General features: G+C 41.0%; 1 protein-coding gene across 4 annotated transcripts; it reads right to left on the bottom strand.

Moving 5' to 3' along the window:
- Positions 1-2,129: 2,129 nt before the first annotated feature.
- scarb1 (scavenger receptor class B, member 1) lies at positions 2,130-16,792 on the bottom strand. 4 transcript variants are annotated; one of them, XM_030341826.1, is made up of 14 exons: positions 13,091-13,319; positions 12,754-12,914; positions 11,704-11,845; positions 11,016-11,219; positions 10,640-10,735; positions 10,058-10,173; positions 9,704-9,870; positions 9,241-9,359; positions 7,734-7,807; positions 7,508-7,559; positions 6,990-7,136; positions 6,046-6,093; positions 5,460-5,529; positions 2,130-3,099 (listed from the first exon to the last, which is right to left on the bottom strand). In XM_030341826.1, the coding sequence occupies exons 1-13, from the start codon at positions 13,208-13,210 to the stop codon at positions 5,482-5,484; spliced, it is 1,494 nt and encodes a 497-aa protein (XP_030197686.1). In that variant the 5' UTR covers positions 13,211-13,319; the 3' UTR covers positions 2,130-3,099; positions 5,460-5,481. The 4 variants fall into 4 exon arrangements, with proteins under 4 accessions (XP_030197686.1, XP_030197687.1, XP_030197684.1 ...); XM_030341827.1 differs by lacking the exon at positions 6,046-6,093; XM_030341824.1 differs by lacking the exons at positions 5,460-5,529; positions 6,046-6,093; positions 13,091-13,319 and adding an exon at positions 16,507-16,792.
- Between the last annotated feature and the right edge of the window lie 1,679 nt (positions 16,793-18,471).

Below are 18,471 nucleotides of genomic sequence, written 5' to 3'. Positions count from 1 at the left end.
TTGGCCTAGCAGAGCTATAGTCTCTCTGCAAGCTCTGGGCCTACTTATTGAACGTTTACCAACTAATCTACTTTAACAATATTTGCAATACAATTTAGTTCATATTATCTTATATTTGTATTATCTCATGAAATATATTCAGGATAGCAGTGTGGGTTGTCTTCAAGTTACACGGTAGAACAATCGAGAGAGAGAGAGAGAGAGAGAGAGAGAGAGAGAGAGAGAGAGAGAGAGAGAGAGAGAGAGAGAGAGAGAGAGAGAGAGAGAGAGAGAGAGAGAGAGAGAGAGAGAGAGAGAGAGAGAGAGAGAGTGAGGGGGGGGGAGAGAGGGAGAGAGAGGGGGGGGAGAGAGAGAGAGAGAGCGAGAGAGAGAGAGAGAGAGAGAGAGAGAGAGAGGAGGGAGGGGGAGAGCGAGAGAGAGAGAGCGAGAGAGAGAGAGCGAGAGAGAGAGAGAGAGAGAGAGAGAGAGAGAGAGAGAGAGCCTGAGACGGGTTACCACATAAAGTGTGGTAAGACAATTAGGCTCCCACTTTCCATAGAACAGGGCATGCAGCTTCCTTAGGCCAACATGCCACAACATTACTTCACACGCGGCCGGGGCACTTTCAACCTGACAAACATAAAGACTGTGCTAATGGAATATGAAATATGAATATGAAATGATATGTAAGAAATTCTACAAAAGTCCCTGGCTCAACAACAAATTCTTAATTGTAGGCCTACTAAGAAGATATGATATAACAGCACATGCAAAGAACGAGAGCGCCTGTAAAACAGATAAATCAATGAAGCATAAATTGCAAATATTTAATAGATATCAGCAACAAGCAACAATCAAATATAAACCATATGCAGCAGAATTATTTATTAAGCCTTCGTAGTTTTACTGTTTACTGAATAGCACTCATTGGGTCAATGTTATTTAAACAGCTGCAAACTGCAAGGCCTCAAAGCAAGTGTTTGAGCTTCAACTATTAGTTTAATACATGTGACTAACCCGAAGCAGGCTGTTATATTACCACTTTTCATGTTGCTTGAGAGTACCAATGAATAAAAGCACAGAAGCTTGTTTACAGCTCATAATAAATCCAGCAGGGGGCGAACAGTATCAAGGTAAAAACCTGTGATTATTTATTTTTATTCCCTCCCAACCAAGTTTTCCCAACCCCCGTCTACCATTTTCCATGTTCGGATTATAAAAATAACATTAAATATTTTTTAATTGTATTTAATTTAATTGTATATCTGGGTGCCGCGGCGCCTGTCGAAAAGGGAGACTGAGGCCAATAAACGGCAGATCAGTTTATATAAAGAAAATCTCTAACACATTCATTAATTGATCAATTAAATTCGAATTGATTTCATACAACCACTGTTTGAATCCCTACTGACAATATAATTATTATTCTTTGATAAATACAAATATTATTTTCTTTTTAAGACTTGCAGGTTGAGGGCCTATACAGGCTTTTGTATCAGATCAAAACGATTGGGAGGAACAGTGGCTCCTCGACTTCATCTACCCAGTGTGACGGAGAGATATTTGAACTTGTTGAATGAAAGCCACCACCTGTTTAGTCTATTTATGAGCACTGTGTTGTCTCACATGGTGGGCTGACATTGTACAAGTTGCACAGTCTTGATAGGACTAATATCCTATTATTTGGGTTACTACTGATGTATTTATCCAGCAAGGACATTGGAAGTAGGACACGGTCAAACCACCTGGTATTTTTGCCGAGCACTGTTGCCTTGTTCTTGAAAGATGAAGTGTTATCCACTCTGATTGTATTTTGTAACTTCCCTTGGCCCTGCATCACTAACCCCTATGAGGGGTTATTGATGTATGTTTAAGGGTGCCTGATCTTTAACAACCCTGTTCCGGATAAATTGTATTTCATGCCACTTCATAAGAAAAGTTTATTGAACAGTACAGTGTAACTCTGATCATATTCGACCTATTGGCCCTACTTACTCATACTTTAGTCTACCCTGCCACGATTTCTGTTTTTGTATTATATTAGATAAACACAATGACCACAATTATAAAACACTGAGACAATGCCCCCATTAGAAAGCTCTCAATGAAGTCAACGGTAGACGCAGAAATAAAACCAGATCAGTCTTCCATCGGTTGTTTTGAACAAAGACATTTATTTCAGTCTGCTTCCATCCGATCACATGACCATCATGAAGCACATTTAGAATCTTACAAACACAGAGACAGAATGATACAATTGAATAGCTACAATAATGTGCATCCCAGATACAGCCTAATGTAGGATTCCTATGGCTAGTACATTTAGAACTCACTCTAGTCAGTCAATCAAGTATAGAATCAACTCGTGTGAATGTCACCCAGTAGTATTCGTAAGAATTGGTATAAAAGGGGTATCAAATGGTATAAAGGCACAAGTCCATTTGAGGTATCCGAATGGCACAACGATTGACAGGTCACAATATCCAGTTTCAAAGTTTCGTCGATTGAGACACAAATGCACGAATCACTCTATCAAAGCAGGTTTTTTTTGGGGTGGAGGAAATTCTAGGCAACCGGTTAGTGTATAGATACAACATCACCAACAATAACATCAGTCTAGAGAAACAGAGGCGAAGGTGTAGAAAAAAAATATATAACCCACATACAGATTTGTTCTCTTCAACTTTGCTGAGGTCCAAGAGACAAACATAATCCCGGACAGAGCCCTTGTCGACGGATCGCTATCGTGAGTCTCAACCCTGCCACTCCTGAAAGGAAATACTTCACCGCACCAAAAGTATTCAAAACTGGGCTAACACTGACAGTCATCAGCTCAGTCTCATAAACTCCACATATTTATTTGCTATATATTTATAGAACAGTGAAAACGGCAAAGCTGATATTTAGTGCATCAGTCTTTGCAACAAAAGATCCCATGCAAACAACACTTGAGCACAGCAGTGATGCCGGGCCATTGTTGAGTCTTATTGCTTTGTGTGTGAGTGTGTGTGTGTGTGTGTGTTAGTCCATGGTTCCATCGTGAAGCAGAGGGGTCTTCTCGCTGGGTGGTCCGCTCACGAGTCCGTCTCCGTTGCTAGCACCCGTGCTATCTTTTAGATTCTGTTTCAGGGCCGGGAAAAAAAGAGCTTGAGTAAAAGAAAATGATACGACAAACGCTATGACGACTGTACGTACAGTAATGTATGATTCATGTAATGTGTGCCATCTGTAAGCATTTAACATTATTTGCTGTTTTAACCGTGAGACTGAGTTTGTTTGACTAGAAATATGGGTATTTCCCTGTATAAATGGGACATGTGCAGAGGGAATGTTGAAAACTTCAGAAACTTCACCCAAGAAAAAGGGATATCTAAAGTTTTGTTAGATACTCTAATTTTGATTTCACAAAAGGGATGGACCATTGCAATAATGCCAAGATTATTCATCCATTTATTTTTGAAAAAAAAAGCATGCTTCAGGCCTACAGCCTACTGTTGTGACAAACATTGAACATGCATCAATGTTCAATGTTTGTAAAAAATGAGGTTAATAAAGTTTATTCAACTTTTTAATCTCCTGCTTCTCCAACTGTGCTGCTTTTGATATTATATAAAACATTTTCCCTTTGCCAGAAATGATAACAAACCTTAACGGTATGGTAGTTCCACTGAAAAAATAAGTTAGCATTTCAATTTCAACAACGACAACATGAATGAACATGAATGCATTATAAACAGTCAACTTTAGCCACGATAAAACAAGCATGAGGTCATCCATTTGAGATGCTGAGGGACGCTAATAATACCTTCAGGTTTAGGTGGTTTCAACCTTTAGGGAAGATGGGATCTTACGTTAATAAATAACGCAAATGTCAAACAATGCATTATTTTAATGTTATCGAGAACAGTGAACTTCTTCCATGTTCAAAATATAGAGGATATGCCCTGACATTAATTACTTTTAGTTTAATCGTTAGTTCTATTTCTTATTGCTTAGTGAATCTACCAAAAATGGTATTGGTTTTAGTTTTATAAAATTCTATACGTCAATAAACTATTTAAGCACGACAAGCCAAGGAAAGATATCCACTTGTGACATCACAAGTGAGAGTGTCCACCAGATGTCACCACTAATACGACCAAGACTGAAATATGAATGGTAAACATCTCATATCTACTACTTAAAACATATGACTACAACTTGTCAGAATACAGCCAATTAAATTATACGTCATACATTGCACAGACGTTCATAAACGGTCTGGATTAGTTATCCGATGGTCAAAACCAATACAACAAAAAGTTTCATTCTCGTTTAGTTTGTAGCCTTCCATCATTCTTCCCCCCCTCCACAAACAAACATCCATCAATGCTTTGCAGTTACGTGCCATCTCTGATTGGTTGGTTATAGGATGGTAATCTAAAGAAAGCAATGTTGCTGTCAGGGCCGTCGGACTGCGGGGACAAAGGGGACAGTTGTGGGGGGGCCCAAGGCAGAGGGGGGGCCCATGACCAAAAAAAAAAAAAAAAATTTTTTATCTTACTTTTTTATTTTTCTTTATCCTCCCCCCCGTCAACAATCGCTTCCCCCCCCCCCCCCCCCGTCAACAATCGCTCCGGACCCCCCCCACCCGTCAACAATCGCTTATCCCCCCCCCCCCGTCAACAATCGCTCCGGACCCCCCCCCCCCCCGTCAACAACCTGGCGCAGGGGGGTCCAGCAGTACCTATAGTATAGGGGCCCAGGATTTGGTGCTACGGCCCTGGTTGCTGTGGTTAATTCCAATTCCCATTAATTCTCAGTTGTTCCCATTGCACATTTATTACACAGAGGAATTAAGATGAGTTCTTAAACTAGTATTATCATTTTAATTAGAGCAATATAAATTATTATTGAATTAGTTTATTGAATTATTTGGGCCATTGCCTAATAAAAGAACAGGGTTGGTATGATAATTGTGTATCTTAAAACTGAAAAGTGCAATGTCCATTTGGAAGATTGTAAATACTCGTTAACTTTGATGTCAATTGGCACTTAAAAATAGTACTTAGCATTGCGTAGAATCTAATCCTAGCTATCCTGGTTGTATTCAGGGAATTGGTTAACCTAGCAATTGTAAGTGTTTGCCACTTTTTTCTATGAACATCCTTACTGTACCGACAGCGATATATTGTCATTTCTCTTTCATCTGACATCAACTAATTATTGCAAGTCCCTTTAGACAAAGAATGCAAATGCCCTAAATGTAAATTTAAATGCAATTAAGTATTCTTATATTTGAAATTAAGCTATTACGTAATTTCTTGAGGTCAATTAAAATGATATCACTCTTTTTTTGACTATATATAATCTTTGAGGTAGATAAGGCACTAAATTTGCCAACAATTTATGGAGCATTGTCATCGGCTCAAATGACGACTAAACAATGAATGAATGAACATGCATGTTGTGTGAGTGCTTTGTCCGTGAACCCCACATACCTGCGTCAGGTTCACTCGTCGCTCAGTTTTTCTGGGTATGTTTTTCATTTACAAGCTCTTTCCCTGACACCTGAAAGATGACCAAACTCTTCAAAAGCCAATAACAATCACAGCCCTTATTGGCTACTGCATCAAGCTGGGAGGCCAGCTCTAAATAAGTTTTCCAATTAGACCTCGGGTATTGTATAGATTAGTTAGTCGTTTAAGGTGTCAAGGTATACCAATTCTAATTGGAAATTTGTTTGCATGCAGTTTGGATGCGGGGGAATTCAACCATGCAGTTAAAAGGTCTAGTTCATTCAGCTGAAGCGAATAAGTTACGGTACGAAAAAAAGATTTGAGTCAAACACAGCGCTGTGAGCGCTTGGTTCACATCGTGAACCAATCAAACTCATTTCAGCACGGCGCCTCTAGAGAGAGGCTGCAGCTCATTGGTGGAAGACAACCGAGAGAAAAAACAGTAAAAAAGTCTCTTTATACCCCAGAATCTCGAATCTAGCCCCCAGGATCACCAATCTGTGCCCGTTTGTAGGCTGATTTCAGATCAACAAGGCATTATACATTCAAAGCAAAATAATTGTCAAACCAGGTTCGTTGTGGATGTGAACATCATGCTATTGGCCGTCTCGGACCTCTGCGAAAAACAAAACGAGGAAATCCTTATCCTTAGAAAGATAACACCATTAGCAGAAACCCCGGTTATCTTATCGAAACATTTACATAATGAAGACACTTAGATTGGTTATTCAACCCACGTATCAGGGAACTTGTTTTTGGCCCCATAAATCAATTAACCCTCAACAGCACTGTTCAGGGTTATCAAGACCACAGTGCACCTCTGCCAACATGCCTTATCACACAAACGCCTCACTGTTTAAAACCCCAATTAACCCGTCTTCTGTAGAGATAGTTACATAGCTCCTTCCTCACCTAACCAAGAAGCCTTTCAGTGTTCTCTGCCACATAATTACAGGGTAGTAGGTAGCCTAGGAGGCATCTGTGCCTGTCACAAGATAGTATCCCGACCTAATCGCTGTACTTTGAATGTTTTATCTAAACTGGTCCTTCCATTTCACTTAAGTCTGTCCACACACACACACACACACACACACACACACACACACACACACACACACACACACACACACACACACACACACACACACACACACACACACACACACACACACCCCCTCTGTACCCCTACCTGCTCTTTAAGGACCCCTTCTCTGTACCGTCTAACTACGACCTGTTCCGTAACGACCCGTCTCTGTGCCGTAGAGCCCCTACCTGCTTCTGACATATCCAAAGTAATTCACATTAGATAGAAGCGTCTGCTAAATGACGAGATAATAGAAATAGAAAGAACAGACAGGGAGGAGTCGGCAGCAACACAGCGTATCACTAGAGCATGCCTTCTATCAGTGTGTTTTACTGCTCTATCACCAACCAGGGTGGGTGTGCACAGTGAAAGCAACACATGCACAACACGTGCGCAAGGACAAGCGCCATCGGGTTACCAGCGCTTACCTTGGAGCGCCTGTGCACAAGCAGGGCCACGATGATGGTGAGCAGGCCCAGGCTGATGAATATGTACTGCGTGTACTCCATCACCGCCGGCAACACCACCAGGTTGGTGTGGAAGGTGTCCAGGATGGGCCCGTCAATGTAGCCACTCTGATAAATAGATTAGCGAGAAAAGGTCATGAAAACGGAGGCGATTTGATTTAGAACGCAAGACTAGGGAAGGATAGTGTAGTGGTCAAGGGGTTGGGTTCTGGGTTCGAACACTAATGTCCATGGTCTAGGCTGTGGGCATCCTTGAGCCAGACACCCTGACCCCTACCTGCTCCTAATGACAGGACATCTGAAAAGATTCACTGCTTTGGGTAAAAGCATCCCCCAAATTACTAAATAGTAAAAAAGGTTAAAAGGACTAATATTAACTCAGCCGCAGTGGTGAGTGCAACAAATAAGTGTACATCTGTGCACATCCTTATTGCAGAAGTGGTAAAGGTACGACAACATTATGGAAACAAGCTCCTCACCTCCTCAAACCAGATCATGGGCATCACCACATCCGCTATCTTCCCAGTTTCCCTGAGAACGCACAACATAAGTACTTCGGGTCAACCACCCGCGGATGTATTAATGTCGCTGGAAGCCATTATGGAAGCAGGAAATGGATTGGACTGAGAGATGAAGTGCTGCACAGAGGATAGGTGAGACAACGTGCTGACGTCATCGCCGTTCATAGATAGATTGTCCGCTTACGTAATTGCCGAAACGCGCTTCATGAACAGATTTAGTTGGAGACGTATGGACACGTTCAGTGGAACACCCGTCATCTGAAAAAGACATCAAACGAGAGGATACATACCGTTAAACAATAAGGGAAACAACATGGGCAATGACGGAAACATTAAAACATTCCCAGCTCCGTTAGAGAATCAGAACAGGGGAAGACGGTTGGCTTGGCCAAACTTCCAAGCTCCAAAGTCGAAGTTCACAAAAGAAGGAAATCCTTATTTTTGATGCACTCAAAAACGATTCCAACTTCCTTTGTCGTTATTGTGCCCAAAACAACTTATCTTCAGATTGTATATATTTATAGCCCTTCTTACTTTAAGGATCTGAGCAGAGCGTGCCAGATGGGCAATCTATTGAGTTATCATACATGCTTGTCCTCAGCGATTTTTGCCATCAGTTGAATACAATGCTCCTCCATGATGTTGTATTATAGAACAGATCTTTATAGTATTAGGATCAGTACTACAACCAATCTAAAGATTTACCTTTAGAACAAGCCAAAGGTGAGCTAACTTAACATGAGATTCCGCTGTTCTTTTTTTTTTTTTTTAAATGGAAGACCATACGATATAGAACTAATTATGTAAAAGTTACGTGTTTCAGTTGCTTGGGGAAAGAGAATGAGTGCGTCAAAGGTCATGACACAATCTTCTTTATCAGTTTAGGTCTTCAGAGTAGTGACACTTCCGATTGGAAAAAAAAACCTCAAATAAAAAAAGACAACCACCCAACATTAGACTTTGATCAAAAAGAATAGTTGCAGTTGCAACAGGACAAAGGGTACCACATGAGAGATTATCTTATCTTACAGGACCTATAGCTCGTCATCCACTAGTTAAACTATCAGGTAATTGATTGGGGTTTTTAGAGAAATAACTTTCGAAGGAGGTTATGCAAGGACTTGGTTAAGGCCTGGGTGCTTCAGGGTGCGCGGGGTATTCTAGCAGTCGTATGACAGGCCTGGGTGAAAGGTGAAAGAGTGACTGGTTTTGGACTTCAAGACCAGAAAACAAGGGGTGAATCGGGGTCAAATATTGTCCTTTGGGCAAAGCCAATTCTTGAAATGGTATTCTCCCAAAAGGTTGTGTACATTTTATTTGTATCCTCAAATCAGTTGTTCTCAAAGGTCTTTACATACTCTAGGCATGAATTTATTTATAAACAATGCATTCTGTGATGCAGGTTTAAAATATCTGATCAATCTTATCGTGTTCAATTGTAAATGTGGAGATTTATTGTAAATGAAGTATCTTTCTATTAATATTTTTCTAATTTATAAACTGCATAGATGCAACAATGTTGATTTTGCCCTGCCGCTGTAGGTGGTGTGTTGTGCTCTGGGATGGTTTGGTGGCTACTAGGGGGCCTGGCCTCCGAGCTGTGGAGTCGACCCCAACCTGATCTTGGGAGCCTACCAATAGGCATCCTTGGAGCAAGCCTTAAAGAGTAGAAGATATCAGGGATTACTCACGGGGTGAATGTCTATGAAGAGGCCGTGTTCGTCCTCATTGGGGCTGAGTCCCCCGACGAAGTCGCGCAGGACAGGGTCGGCGTTGTAGAAGTGGGGGTGGGAGATGAACACTGGGGAGTCTGGGAAAGGCCGCGAACACATGACATCCTCATAGCATCACCTTCTTATGAAAAGCAGAGTTCTTTTATTTTAGATTGAACATCATTATTGAACATAGTATAAGAGATGAGGCCATGATCGGAAAAAACTCATGTTATGTGATCGGAAATTTTAACTAATCAATTATCAATATTTATTCAGGATTTACAATGTATTCAGTATTTTTGGCACACTTTTCTTCAAACTGATTTCCTTTAAAAAAGGAACAACATCAACTAAAGTTGTACGATGAGCATGAGCGTTATGAGTATGACTACTGAAAGCATCGATATTAGCATGAGCAATGTTTCGAACGAGGACTCACTGTGGCGACAACTGCTGACGTTGAGGATGCCGGACTGCCTGCAGGGACAGAAGCCCTCGTTGGGAGCGTAGTCCGAGCCGTTGGCAAACAGAGTCTTGGGAGCGACGTAGCGATAGAGAGGAATGCCCTGCATGACCCCCGGCCTCTGATACACCAGCTCCATGGACCTGAAGGCACACAGCAGGAGAGAGAAAAAGACCTGAAACTGATTGATTGATTTTATTTGTCTTTGATTATGATTTAAAATATGAACAGCACTCTGTGTCTACATTCAAATACATAAATAGTCAGGGATGACACAATAGAGCCTGAAGGTTTACGTCATTGTGGTAACGATATGATGATGCGTCTTACCTGCAGGCATCAGGACTGTAGAAGGGTAACGTGGTCTTTGGGGTCATGAATGGGGGCCACATCTGGCCTGCTGTTCCATTCATCATGTTACACTGGGGGGTCCCCCAGTTGGTCAGCTATAGAGAAGGGACACCCTGGGCTGTTAGCTTTTTCTATATTTGTTGAAATTCTTATAAAGAAAAGAAAAGTGTTATCTGAGGTGGTCGTAGCCCAGTCAAAGGCCGTCTTATTATTTTGTTCCACCCGAGTGAGATTGTATGGACTACCTGTCTTGTCTATTTACCTACCCAGCTTGTTATCTGCCTGTTATCTGCCATGCACTCATTACGCATAACCAGATTATTCCCCAAAGCAAGGCAGACCTGTTGCTAAAGCTAACTTGATAGTCAGGTGTTTTTTGGTAGCTTCAGAGGGAGGCCTGAAATAGGGATGGGATTGTATTCAGTTGGATGCTAACAGATCTAGCTCACTCTGGCTGGTTACATTCAATTAGATTCAAAGTAACATGGTGGTAATGGAAAGATATATTTAGTCTCCATTATTATGCTTGTACGTTTGTATTGAACCACACAGGTGTCTCACCTTCTTGAGGCCATTCCAAGAGTCCACTTTATGAACTTTACTGATGTCATCTTTGCCGGTGTGGATGTTGAAGAGCCCAGTGTTTGAGTTGTTGAACTAAAAAAGACAAAAATAGGATTTTCAAATTGTTTTGTTTCAAAGTTTTGATATTTCTGAAAAGAAAAGTTAGGAAAAAATTGACATCTTTTAAAGAACACAAAAAAATGTATCACAATAAATGTAAGTGAGGGACGTCTCCATTTTGACATATTTTGGCGTGTTTTTTTTGCATATTTTAAGTTTTGGATTAACAAGTCCTCACAAGCTGCATTTCAAGCCCCAGGTCTGTTCTGTGTCTAGGTGAGGCCCCTCACAGGCCTGTTTTGAAGTCACGCACCTCGGAGAACAGGCCAAACTTCCCCTTGGTGGGCAGCATCCCGGGCAGGTATTTGTTGAGGAAGTCGACCAGGCCGCTGTCGTAGCCCCACATCAGCTCTCCCACGGGCTTGGTCAGGAAGGGGCCTTCCTTGAAGGTCTTGAATGTGGCGCTCATCATCATACGAACAGCAAACGGCAACTTCTCCATCATTACCGCCGCGCCCTGAAGACACAGCCAGGGAGGAGAGGAGGTTGGGGTGGCCCTGTTTATTTTCCACAGGGATCCTGGTCTTTAAAGCTAACCTTCTGTTGTCTGTCAAGTGGTTTACCTGTGGTTAAGTGCCATGTATTGCTGTTTTGCAAGAAAACCTCTTGATAAAGTTTGATTTGGTGGTTAACGTAAATAAATATCGATGCCATTACGTTGACCATTTTAGCCAAGCTTAATATACAGTACGTTTGACCCAAATGGGATACAAACTTAGAACAGGGTTTAGGTCATGCTCTAGTAGTGTAGTAGTAACAGATACAGGTTCATGAAAACATGAAAGAAGGAAGAGAGAGACGGAGAGATTAAAAAGGCACGTTCTTCATCTCTCAGGTGTCAGTTGGTATAGCTACGAACTAGCTGAGCGAGCTGAGGTTAATTTACTCTCTGTAGCATTGTTGGATCTAGCTACGAGCTATGCAAAGGTAATTTTCCTCACCAGCACCAACATGTTGGGGATGGTGACCACGTCCGACTCATTCCCAACCGACATGCTGGGCTCAAAGTAGTACTGCCGGTACTCCCGGTAGGACACGGTGAAGTTTGGGTGAAAGGTGATGTTGTCTTTCTGACAGCGCTTCCTAAGAAAGACAGACGACGAAAAAATATACATATGATTGAGTGAGATACTTATTAGAAATACATATGTTCAAATGTAAAATTATTCTTTGATCAACATTTTTTTATTTAGACAACAAAAACAAAATTATAGGAAGCAGAAGTCGTCACTCCATCGTACGTGAAATGTGCCAGGAATTCTAGTTGGTTCTGTAGCTACCCTAATATTATAGAATAGTTATCCAGTACATAATAATAATTAAGTATCAATTATCTCTAAATTCCCCCCAATGTCCGGATTATTGCTCAGAAGGTCTTACATAGAATATAGGTACCCAGTAGTTAAAAAAATAACTAGATGATAAATGATTTGTAAGATCCTGAATTGTTAACCCTTTATTCCATAACTTCACATGTTGTTCCCCAGTACACCATGACTCCGGAGTAATTAAACTTCATGTTGTGGTTTGTAATCTAAAGCATTCCGAAATATGCATGTGATTTGTCCTAAAAAATAGTTGATATACATTTCTTTCTTCTTGGTCACCAGCGCCATCAGAACTCAGGGTTAACAGCTGAGCCCAGGAAGGACATTCAGAAAGCACATGGTGTTCCAAACCATCAGCCCAATTAAGCTACCCTAGAGACAAAACAACCATAATCTGAACCATTCCGAGCAGCCAGGCAAGTTTTTTCCACGCAAAGGTGATCTTAAATTCATAAGTTATATATCATAAGAATTATATATTATTTAAAATATATATATATTATTTGTATTATTATACCAGTACTGCCTATAGTTGTCTGCTTATCTTGCAAGTGTTCACATTAAAAGATATTTGAGCCCTTTCGATATAATGGTGACGCAAATATGGTCACTCTACAGATTGAATTGAGAAATGACCGACACCACGGTAGGTAGTCAACAGACCTGTACACGTAAGGTCCCCTCTCCTCCACCATGGGTTTCTCCCCCAGCAGAACCTCCTTCGGGTTGAGGACGTTGAAGAAGTACACTGACATGTAGAAGGGGACAGGGATGTCCTTCCACATTGGGTATGCGATCTCATTGTTCGGGTCTATCACGGTGTTCTAGGGGTTGAAATTAAAACAAGTATAGCACATGTGTTGGAAACAATTATAAGCTACAACGCTGGGTAACTACAGTAGACTAGTGGGAAAAGGCGAGCACACCTCGGCATAAACAACCGTGCAGAATCGTGAGAAGTTGTCAACAACTACTCCGACTGTATACTGTCTTCACTTACCTTTATTATTTGGTCATCAATAATCATCGGTCCTACAAACACAAGCACTGTCCCGAAAGACACCGCAAGTAACCCTGCGACTACGAATCCAATTGTCACCTTAGATGTAATAATGGCCATAATGAGTGTAAATAAAGATCAGCCAAAGACAACTGAACAACACATCCCCGGAGAGTGCGAATTGTTCATTCTCGGATGCTGTCCATATTCCTATCCGACTATCGTTAGCAGGCTAAAGTGTAAATGCTATCATACCTATTCCGTTCAGCATAAAAAAGCCACGGGATATCATAAAGTCCAACCATAAACTAATAATCAAATCAATGCAATATGTTTTTGAGTGAACCCAGCCGGCTGCACCGCCGCACAAAGGTGTTTATATTTTGGATGTCACGCCCCCTGGTGCGCCAAGTGTGTCTGGGAAATGTAGTCAAAATACATCTCAAAGTTTACAAAGGCGGTATTAGTCATATTCTACATCGGTCTTGTAGGTTTTCACATAATGACTGATGTTTTTTTATAAAAGTGAGACAAGATTACAAACTAAAATCACATTGAAGAATTTTTTTTTAATTTACAAATTGTAGCAACGAATTAAAGCCACGAAAACTAGCAACAAATTTCGTAGTTCGTAATAGACGGCCATCTGGGCCACGTCACGGCAGATAGGCGCAACAACGTTTCCAGATGTACGATTATCATATATTTACTATGAACAAAGTAAAAAATTCCATTACCTTGATATTTGCGTTTTGTTGTAGGCCTATCAATAGTTGTAACTAGACTAGGCTTTTCATTTTAATACCTTTCCCGACACATCAGGATAGCCTATTAAATGATGGATCTTACGTCTGTATTTAGTTTACGTATCTCTTCTCACGTGACGTCTTTCCGGGCAATCAGGCTGTTTGTGATGATGAACGTGAATCCACTCGTTTTGTTATAGATTATTAGTAGCCTATAGCCTTTATTTTATCGAACAGATTGTTTGTTTTCATGTTGGCCCATTTTTCTTCCCAAAGACTTCCCCTTTTCCAAGCCTCATACAACCACAAAACCAATACCACTTTTGTAAACAATGTGTATCCAAATGTTTTCCGAAATGACACATTCACTCCTGTGCTCTTGGTTATTATGTCTTGCGTAAGAAAATAATTCTCTAAATATGATGATTGCCAGTCTCTGGTACGACACTGTAACATTTCACATCTGGCAAAACTGGCGCTCAACCAAGGAGCGAATAACGTAGACAAGGGATATAAAACTGTCAATAGGCTTATGGCAAGGATTTGCTGTGCCGGAAACTGCCCTAATCCCAAAAGAAGGGGAAAGAAAAGTTGAACATACCATGGGGTTTCACCAGCTTTATTAAAGACAGTAGACATTCATCGTCTTTAAATGGGCGGATGGGGGTCGCCATCTAATGCTTATTCACTTGTATTTTCTTCAGAAGATATACCATGGATCATGGGATGGTTCGCTGGCGATATTTGCCCATTTTGAGAGGGCTCAAGGGAGTGGTCATCATGCCAGGGACCATCCCATCCCCTTACGATGATTATAGTGAATGGAACTAGGGGAGGTACGGAACATTAGGGCCACATGTTCATCTTTCTTTTTGTCACAGAGTTCTGAGAATAAAATCCGAAATCTAAGAATTAATTATTTTATTTGTTTTCATTTTTATGTTTTAGCCTACTATAGAGTGAGATAGAGAGGCAGGTATGGGCTATAGGGGGCGGGGCATGCATCAAAGGACCACGGGCAAATCAAACCCGGGTCGCTGCGATGTAATCAGGACTGAGCCTTAATTGTACACGCAGTGGCGCCTCCAGAAGATTATTCCAGGGGTGGCCAATGGATGCCACTGCAAGTTACGCAGTTACGTCCCAGGCAACGATTGTTGACGGGGGGGGGGTTTCGTTCCGTCTATACGAGCAAAGGTGTGCGCCTGCAGCCAGAGGGGGCGCCAAAATACCTATTCCCCACACAATATTATGTCGTACTTCATTGACAACCGCTACGCAGCGCATTTACTACATTTACTGCTCGTTTTCACATTACGAACTATTGTGAATTCAAGAAAATCTAGACTACATTATATATTTCAAATAAATATGCATATAAAAATTGTCTTTGGGGTGGCAAGTGGGGTGGCAAAGGATGATTTTGGGGTAGCATTGGCCACCCCTCGCCACCCCATGGTGGCGCCACTGTGTACACGCTGTAGGCCTATCCGGTGAGCCACTGGGACGCCCCTTTAATCAGAATTCTGAGAATAAAATCGATATTCTTACCTTATCCAAAATTCTGTCCGAATTATTAAAATCTGAATTGTAGGATACCTGTAGGAATCAAGTTTAGTGAGAGTCCCTTTGCAATATACTGGACGGGTCCTGTATGTTACAATGACCTGCAAAACCACATGCTGATCGAAGATTTCTGATATAAGCGAGGGGTCCTATGGGAGACATTTTATTATGGAAGAGCAAATGGTGAGTGAAAAATCAATATGTGTTGGTTGGTGCCTGGCCTCATTTCCGAATTGTAATTTTAATCTCAGAATTCTAAAATTAAACTCAGAACTCTGTCTTTAAACTCAGCACTTATTTTCGTTTTAACATATGGCCCTATTCGTTTTCCGTAGATGCGTCATTCCATTATGAAAATTAATTGACAATGGTCAGGGTTAGTGTTGGGGTTAGTTTTTCTGAAATACTGATTAATTAAATCCAAATGGAATTGGCTATCATTCACTTGAGAGCTCGATTTCAAAGTAGCAAACCACGCCTGTTGAGTTTATACAAAACATTAAACAACTATGACGTTTTTTTTAAATAATTTTTGAGTCAAAGTTATAAAGAACTAGGTTATCTCGCGAATGCCCAATGTAAAACATAGCTCACTTCTGGAGCAGTAGACTAGGCATGGGTCCATCAACAGACCAGTGTCCTAGCTGTTTAAATAGGATAGGTTCAATGATGAGCTGCTCGAAAGCCAAAGTTGATCAACTAAGTGTTTTTGATAACTCAGTCAATTAAAGCTAGCCTTCTTACATTTAACAAGACGGCAAAATTCTGTATTCCAGAATTAGTCTTCCAGTCAGTGATATAAGGATGATACCACAAAATATACCGTAGGACCGCGTAACATAATACAAAAGAAACACAAACCAACGCCTTCAGCTCTCGAAATAACGTGTTATCATTCCATTATCAGTCTTTAGGCTTTAAGAAAAAATGACGTAGGTGCGATTTACACATTGACACATTGAATGATAAAAAGCTGCGGTCTCCTTTAGAACACAGTCGTTTATGAAAGCGCTTTATGGTCCCCACCGCGGGCAGCCACTCTTTGTAAACGAGACACTCAATAGACTATAGAATCATTTTGGTAAAAAGTTTGGACTTTCTTACCTTTATTATTTGGTCATCGATAATCAATGGTCCTGCAAACACAACAATGATTCCAAATAAGACGGTCAGACTCCCAAGGACCATGAAAATGATCGCCACCTTGGATTTATCAATATGCATAATTGCAGCTATTCAGCCTCTTAATTATGTATGTTAACAAATATTATAACGATTTTTTTTGTTTGTTTTTAAGCTACCAAAAAAATTTCGAGGTCTTAAGTATTCTGACTCCCCTGCATTGCGATAGGCAAGTGAAAGCTGCAGCCCTGGGTTCTTCTTATTATAGACGTGGGGAGCGTTGAGTTAATCACCTCCGGGGGCCTCCGACCAACAGTGTTGGCTGATACGTTCATAATAAAAGTAGGCTAGGCCTCCTGAGATGCAATGTTGCAGGCTGTTTGAATAGCACCTTCGATTGTTGGACGATTAAAACGAACTCCTGGATAAACTTTTATATATATATATATATATATATATATATATATATATATATATATATATATATATATATATATATATATATATATATAAAAATTGCCCTAAATAAACAAACAAACTAATCAATTAATTAATGTAGGCTACACATTCATTAATGGATGTATCTTTGTTATTTGTTTACTTGGGGACTTTTAAATTAGGGGGGCCTAATAGGCCAATCAATATACTAACCCTTGTTTCTGACTATGATGACTACTGTGCCAATCTTCTTCATGCTGATTGTTAGTATTGCACGGTGCAGGGTATTTTGCAATAGGTTATGCTTTATTGCCTCACCCGGAACCTCTTTTAATAAATTATCCTACACATTCTTTGCATATCTTTGTAAGCCTACTCCATTCAAATGATCTCCCTGAAGAACAGGTTGTTATATTACGACACGATTTGAATGTCAAGAGTTGAAGATAACTTAATAAGGGACCGGCAAATTGTGTTGTTTGGCCTCGTACATTGATCGATCAGGCTTCTTTTCCATAAAGGGTTGATCCTCCCTCAAAGCATTTGTTGTTTGGCGTTACAGTCAGTATCAATTAGGCCTACCGTAAAGCCGTTATCCCCGCAAACAAAATCCTCCAATGAAAGGTCGCGACTCGAAACCCATAAGCATCCAGTTGTAGCATTTGTTATGATATTGATGAGTCATCTTTTTTTCTGGACCCTAGCCTCACACACACACTAGCCTCCCAAGGACAATATATCCCCAACACCCCTCAGTAATTGGACTATTGCGACCTAGGGCTCTCTAATTATCGACAGCCATGGAAGTTACTGGGAAGAGCAGACTCTCCTTTAAGGAGATTCATTACAGAGACCTTCATTGCAGAGGTCCTGTCTACTATGGGGGCAAAGGACCACAGAACAATTTCATTCAAACTGAGAAAAGATGCTGCTCAATCATGATATCTGCAGTTGCGGGCCTAGGTGCTTTGTAATTGGAGGGCATGCACACTCTAACATGCACGCTCACACACACAGATGTATACAGACATACCCCGGACACCCACCAGCCATACAGTCTCTCTCTCTCTCTCTCTCTCTCACACACACACACACACACACACACACACACACACACACACACACACACACACACACACACACACACACACACACACACACACACACACACACACACACACACACACACAACCTTAGACACCTAACCCTCCCAAACCACACAAACACTCAGCTGATCGGAAAATGTGAAAATCATCTCCCAAAGTTGAAGAGCTACCGAGATTGATCAAAAAAGCACTAGACTGGTCACACACAGTGGCACGTTTGTCTCGACGATGGCGCGAGCGTAATTCATTGGTTCTCTCGTAGATAATATGAGGAGCCGTTTGTATTTAGGGTCCCCGGCGACCACATGGGCGGTGACATTCAACACTTCCTCCCTTTGGTGTGTAACATCTGATCCGGAACTCTTAATTTAGCATTGCTGCCGTCATAAAAGGCTTTGATTGT

This window comes from Gadus morhua, chromosome 19, assembly GCF_902167405.1.
Source record: "Gadus morhua chromosome 19, gadMor3.0, whole genome shotgun sequence".
Classification (NCBI taxonomy): Eukaryota; Metazoa; Chordata; class Actinopteri; order Gadiformes; family Gadidae; genus Gadus; species Gadus morhua.
This window is presented reverse-complemented; position numbering and strand designations above follow the sequence as displayed.

Coding starts and splice junctions, on each gene's coding strand:
- scarb1 (XM_030341824.1), bottom strand. CDS start 16,626: ATGCATATTGATAAATCCAAGGTGGCGATCATTTTCATGGTCCTTGGG. Junction 9,360..9,703: donor CGTCAGCAGTTGTCGCCACA/GTGAGTCCTCGT, acceptor GGCCTTTCCCAG/ACTCCCCAGTGTTCATCTCC. Junction 7,560..7,733: donor AAGCGCGTTTCGGCAATTAC/GTAAGCGGACAA, acceptor GTGCGTTCTCAG/GGAAACTGGGAAGATAGCGG.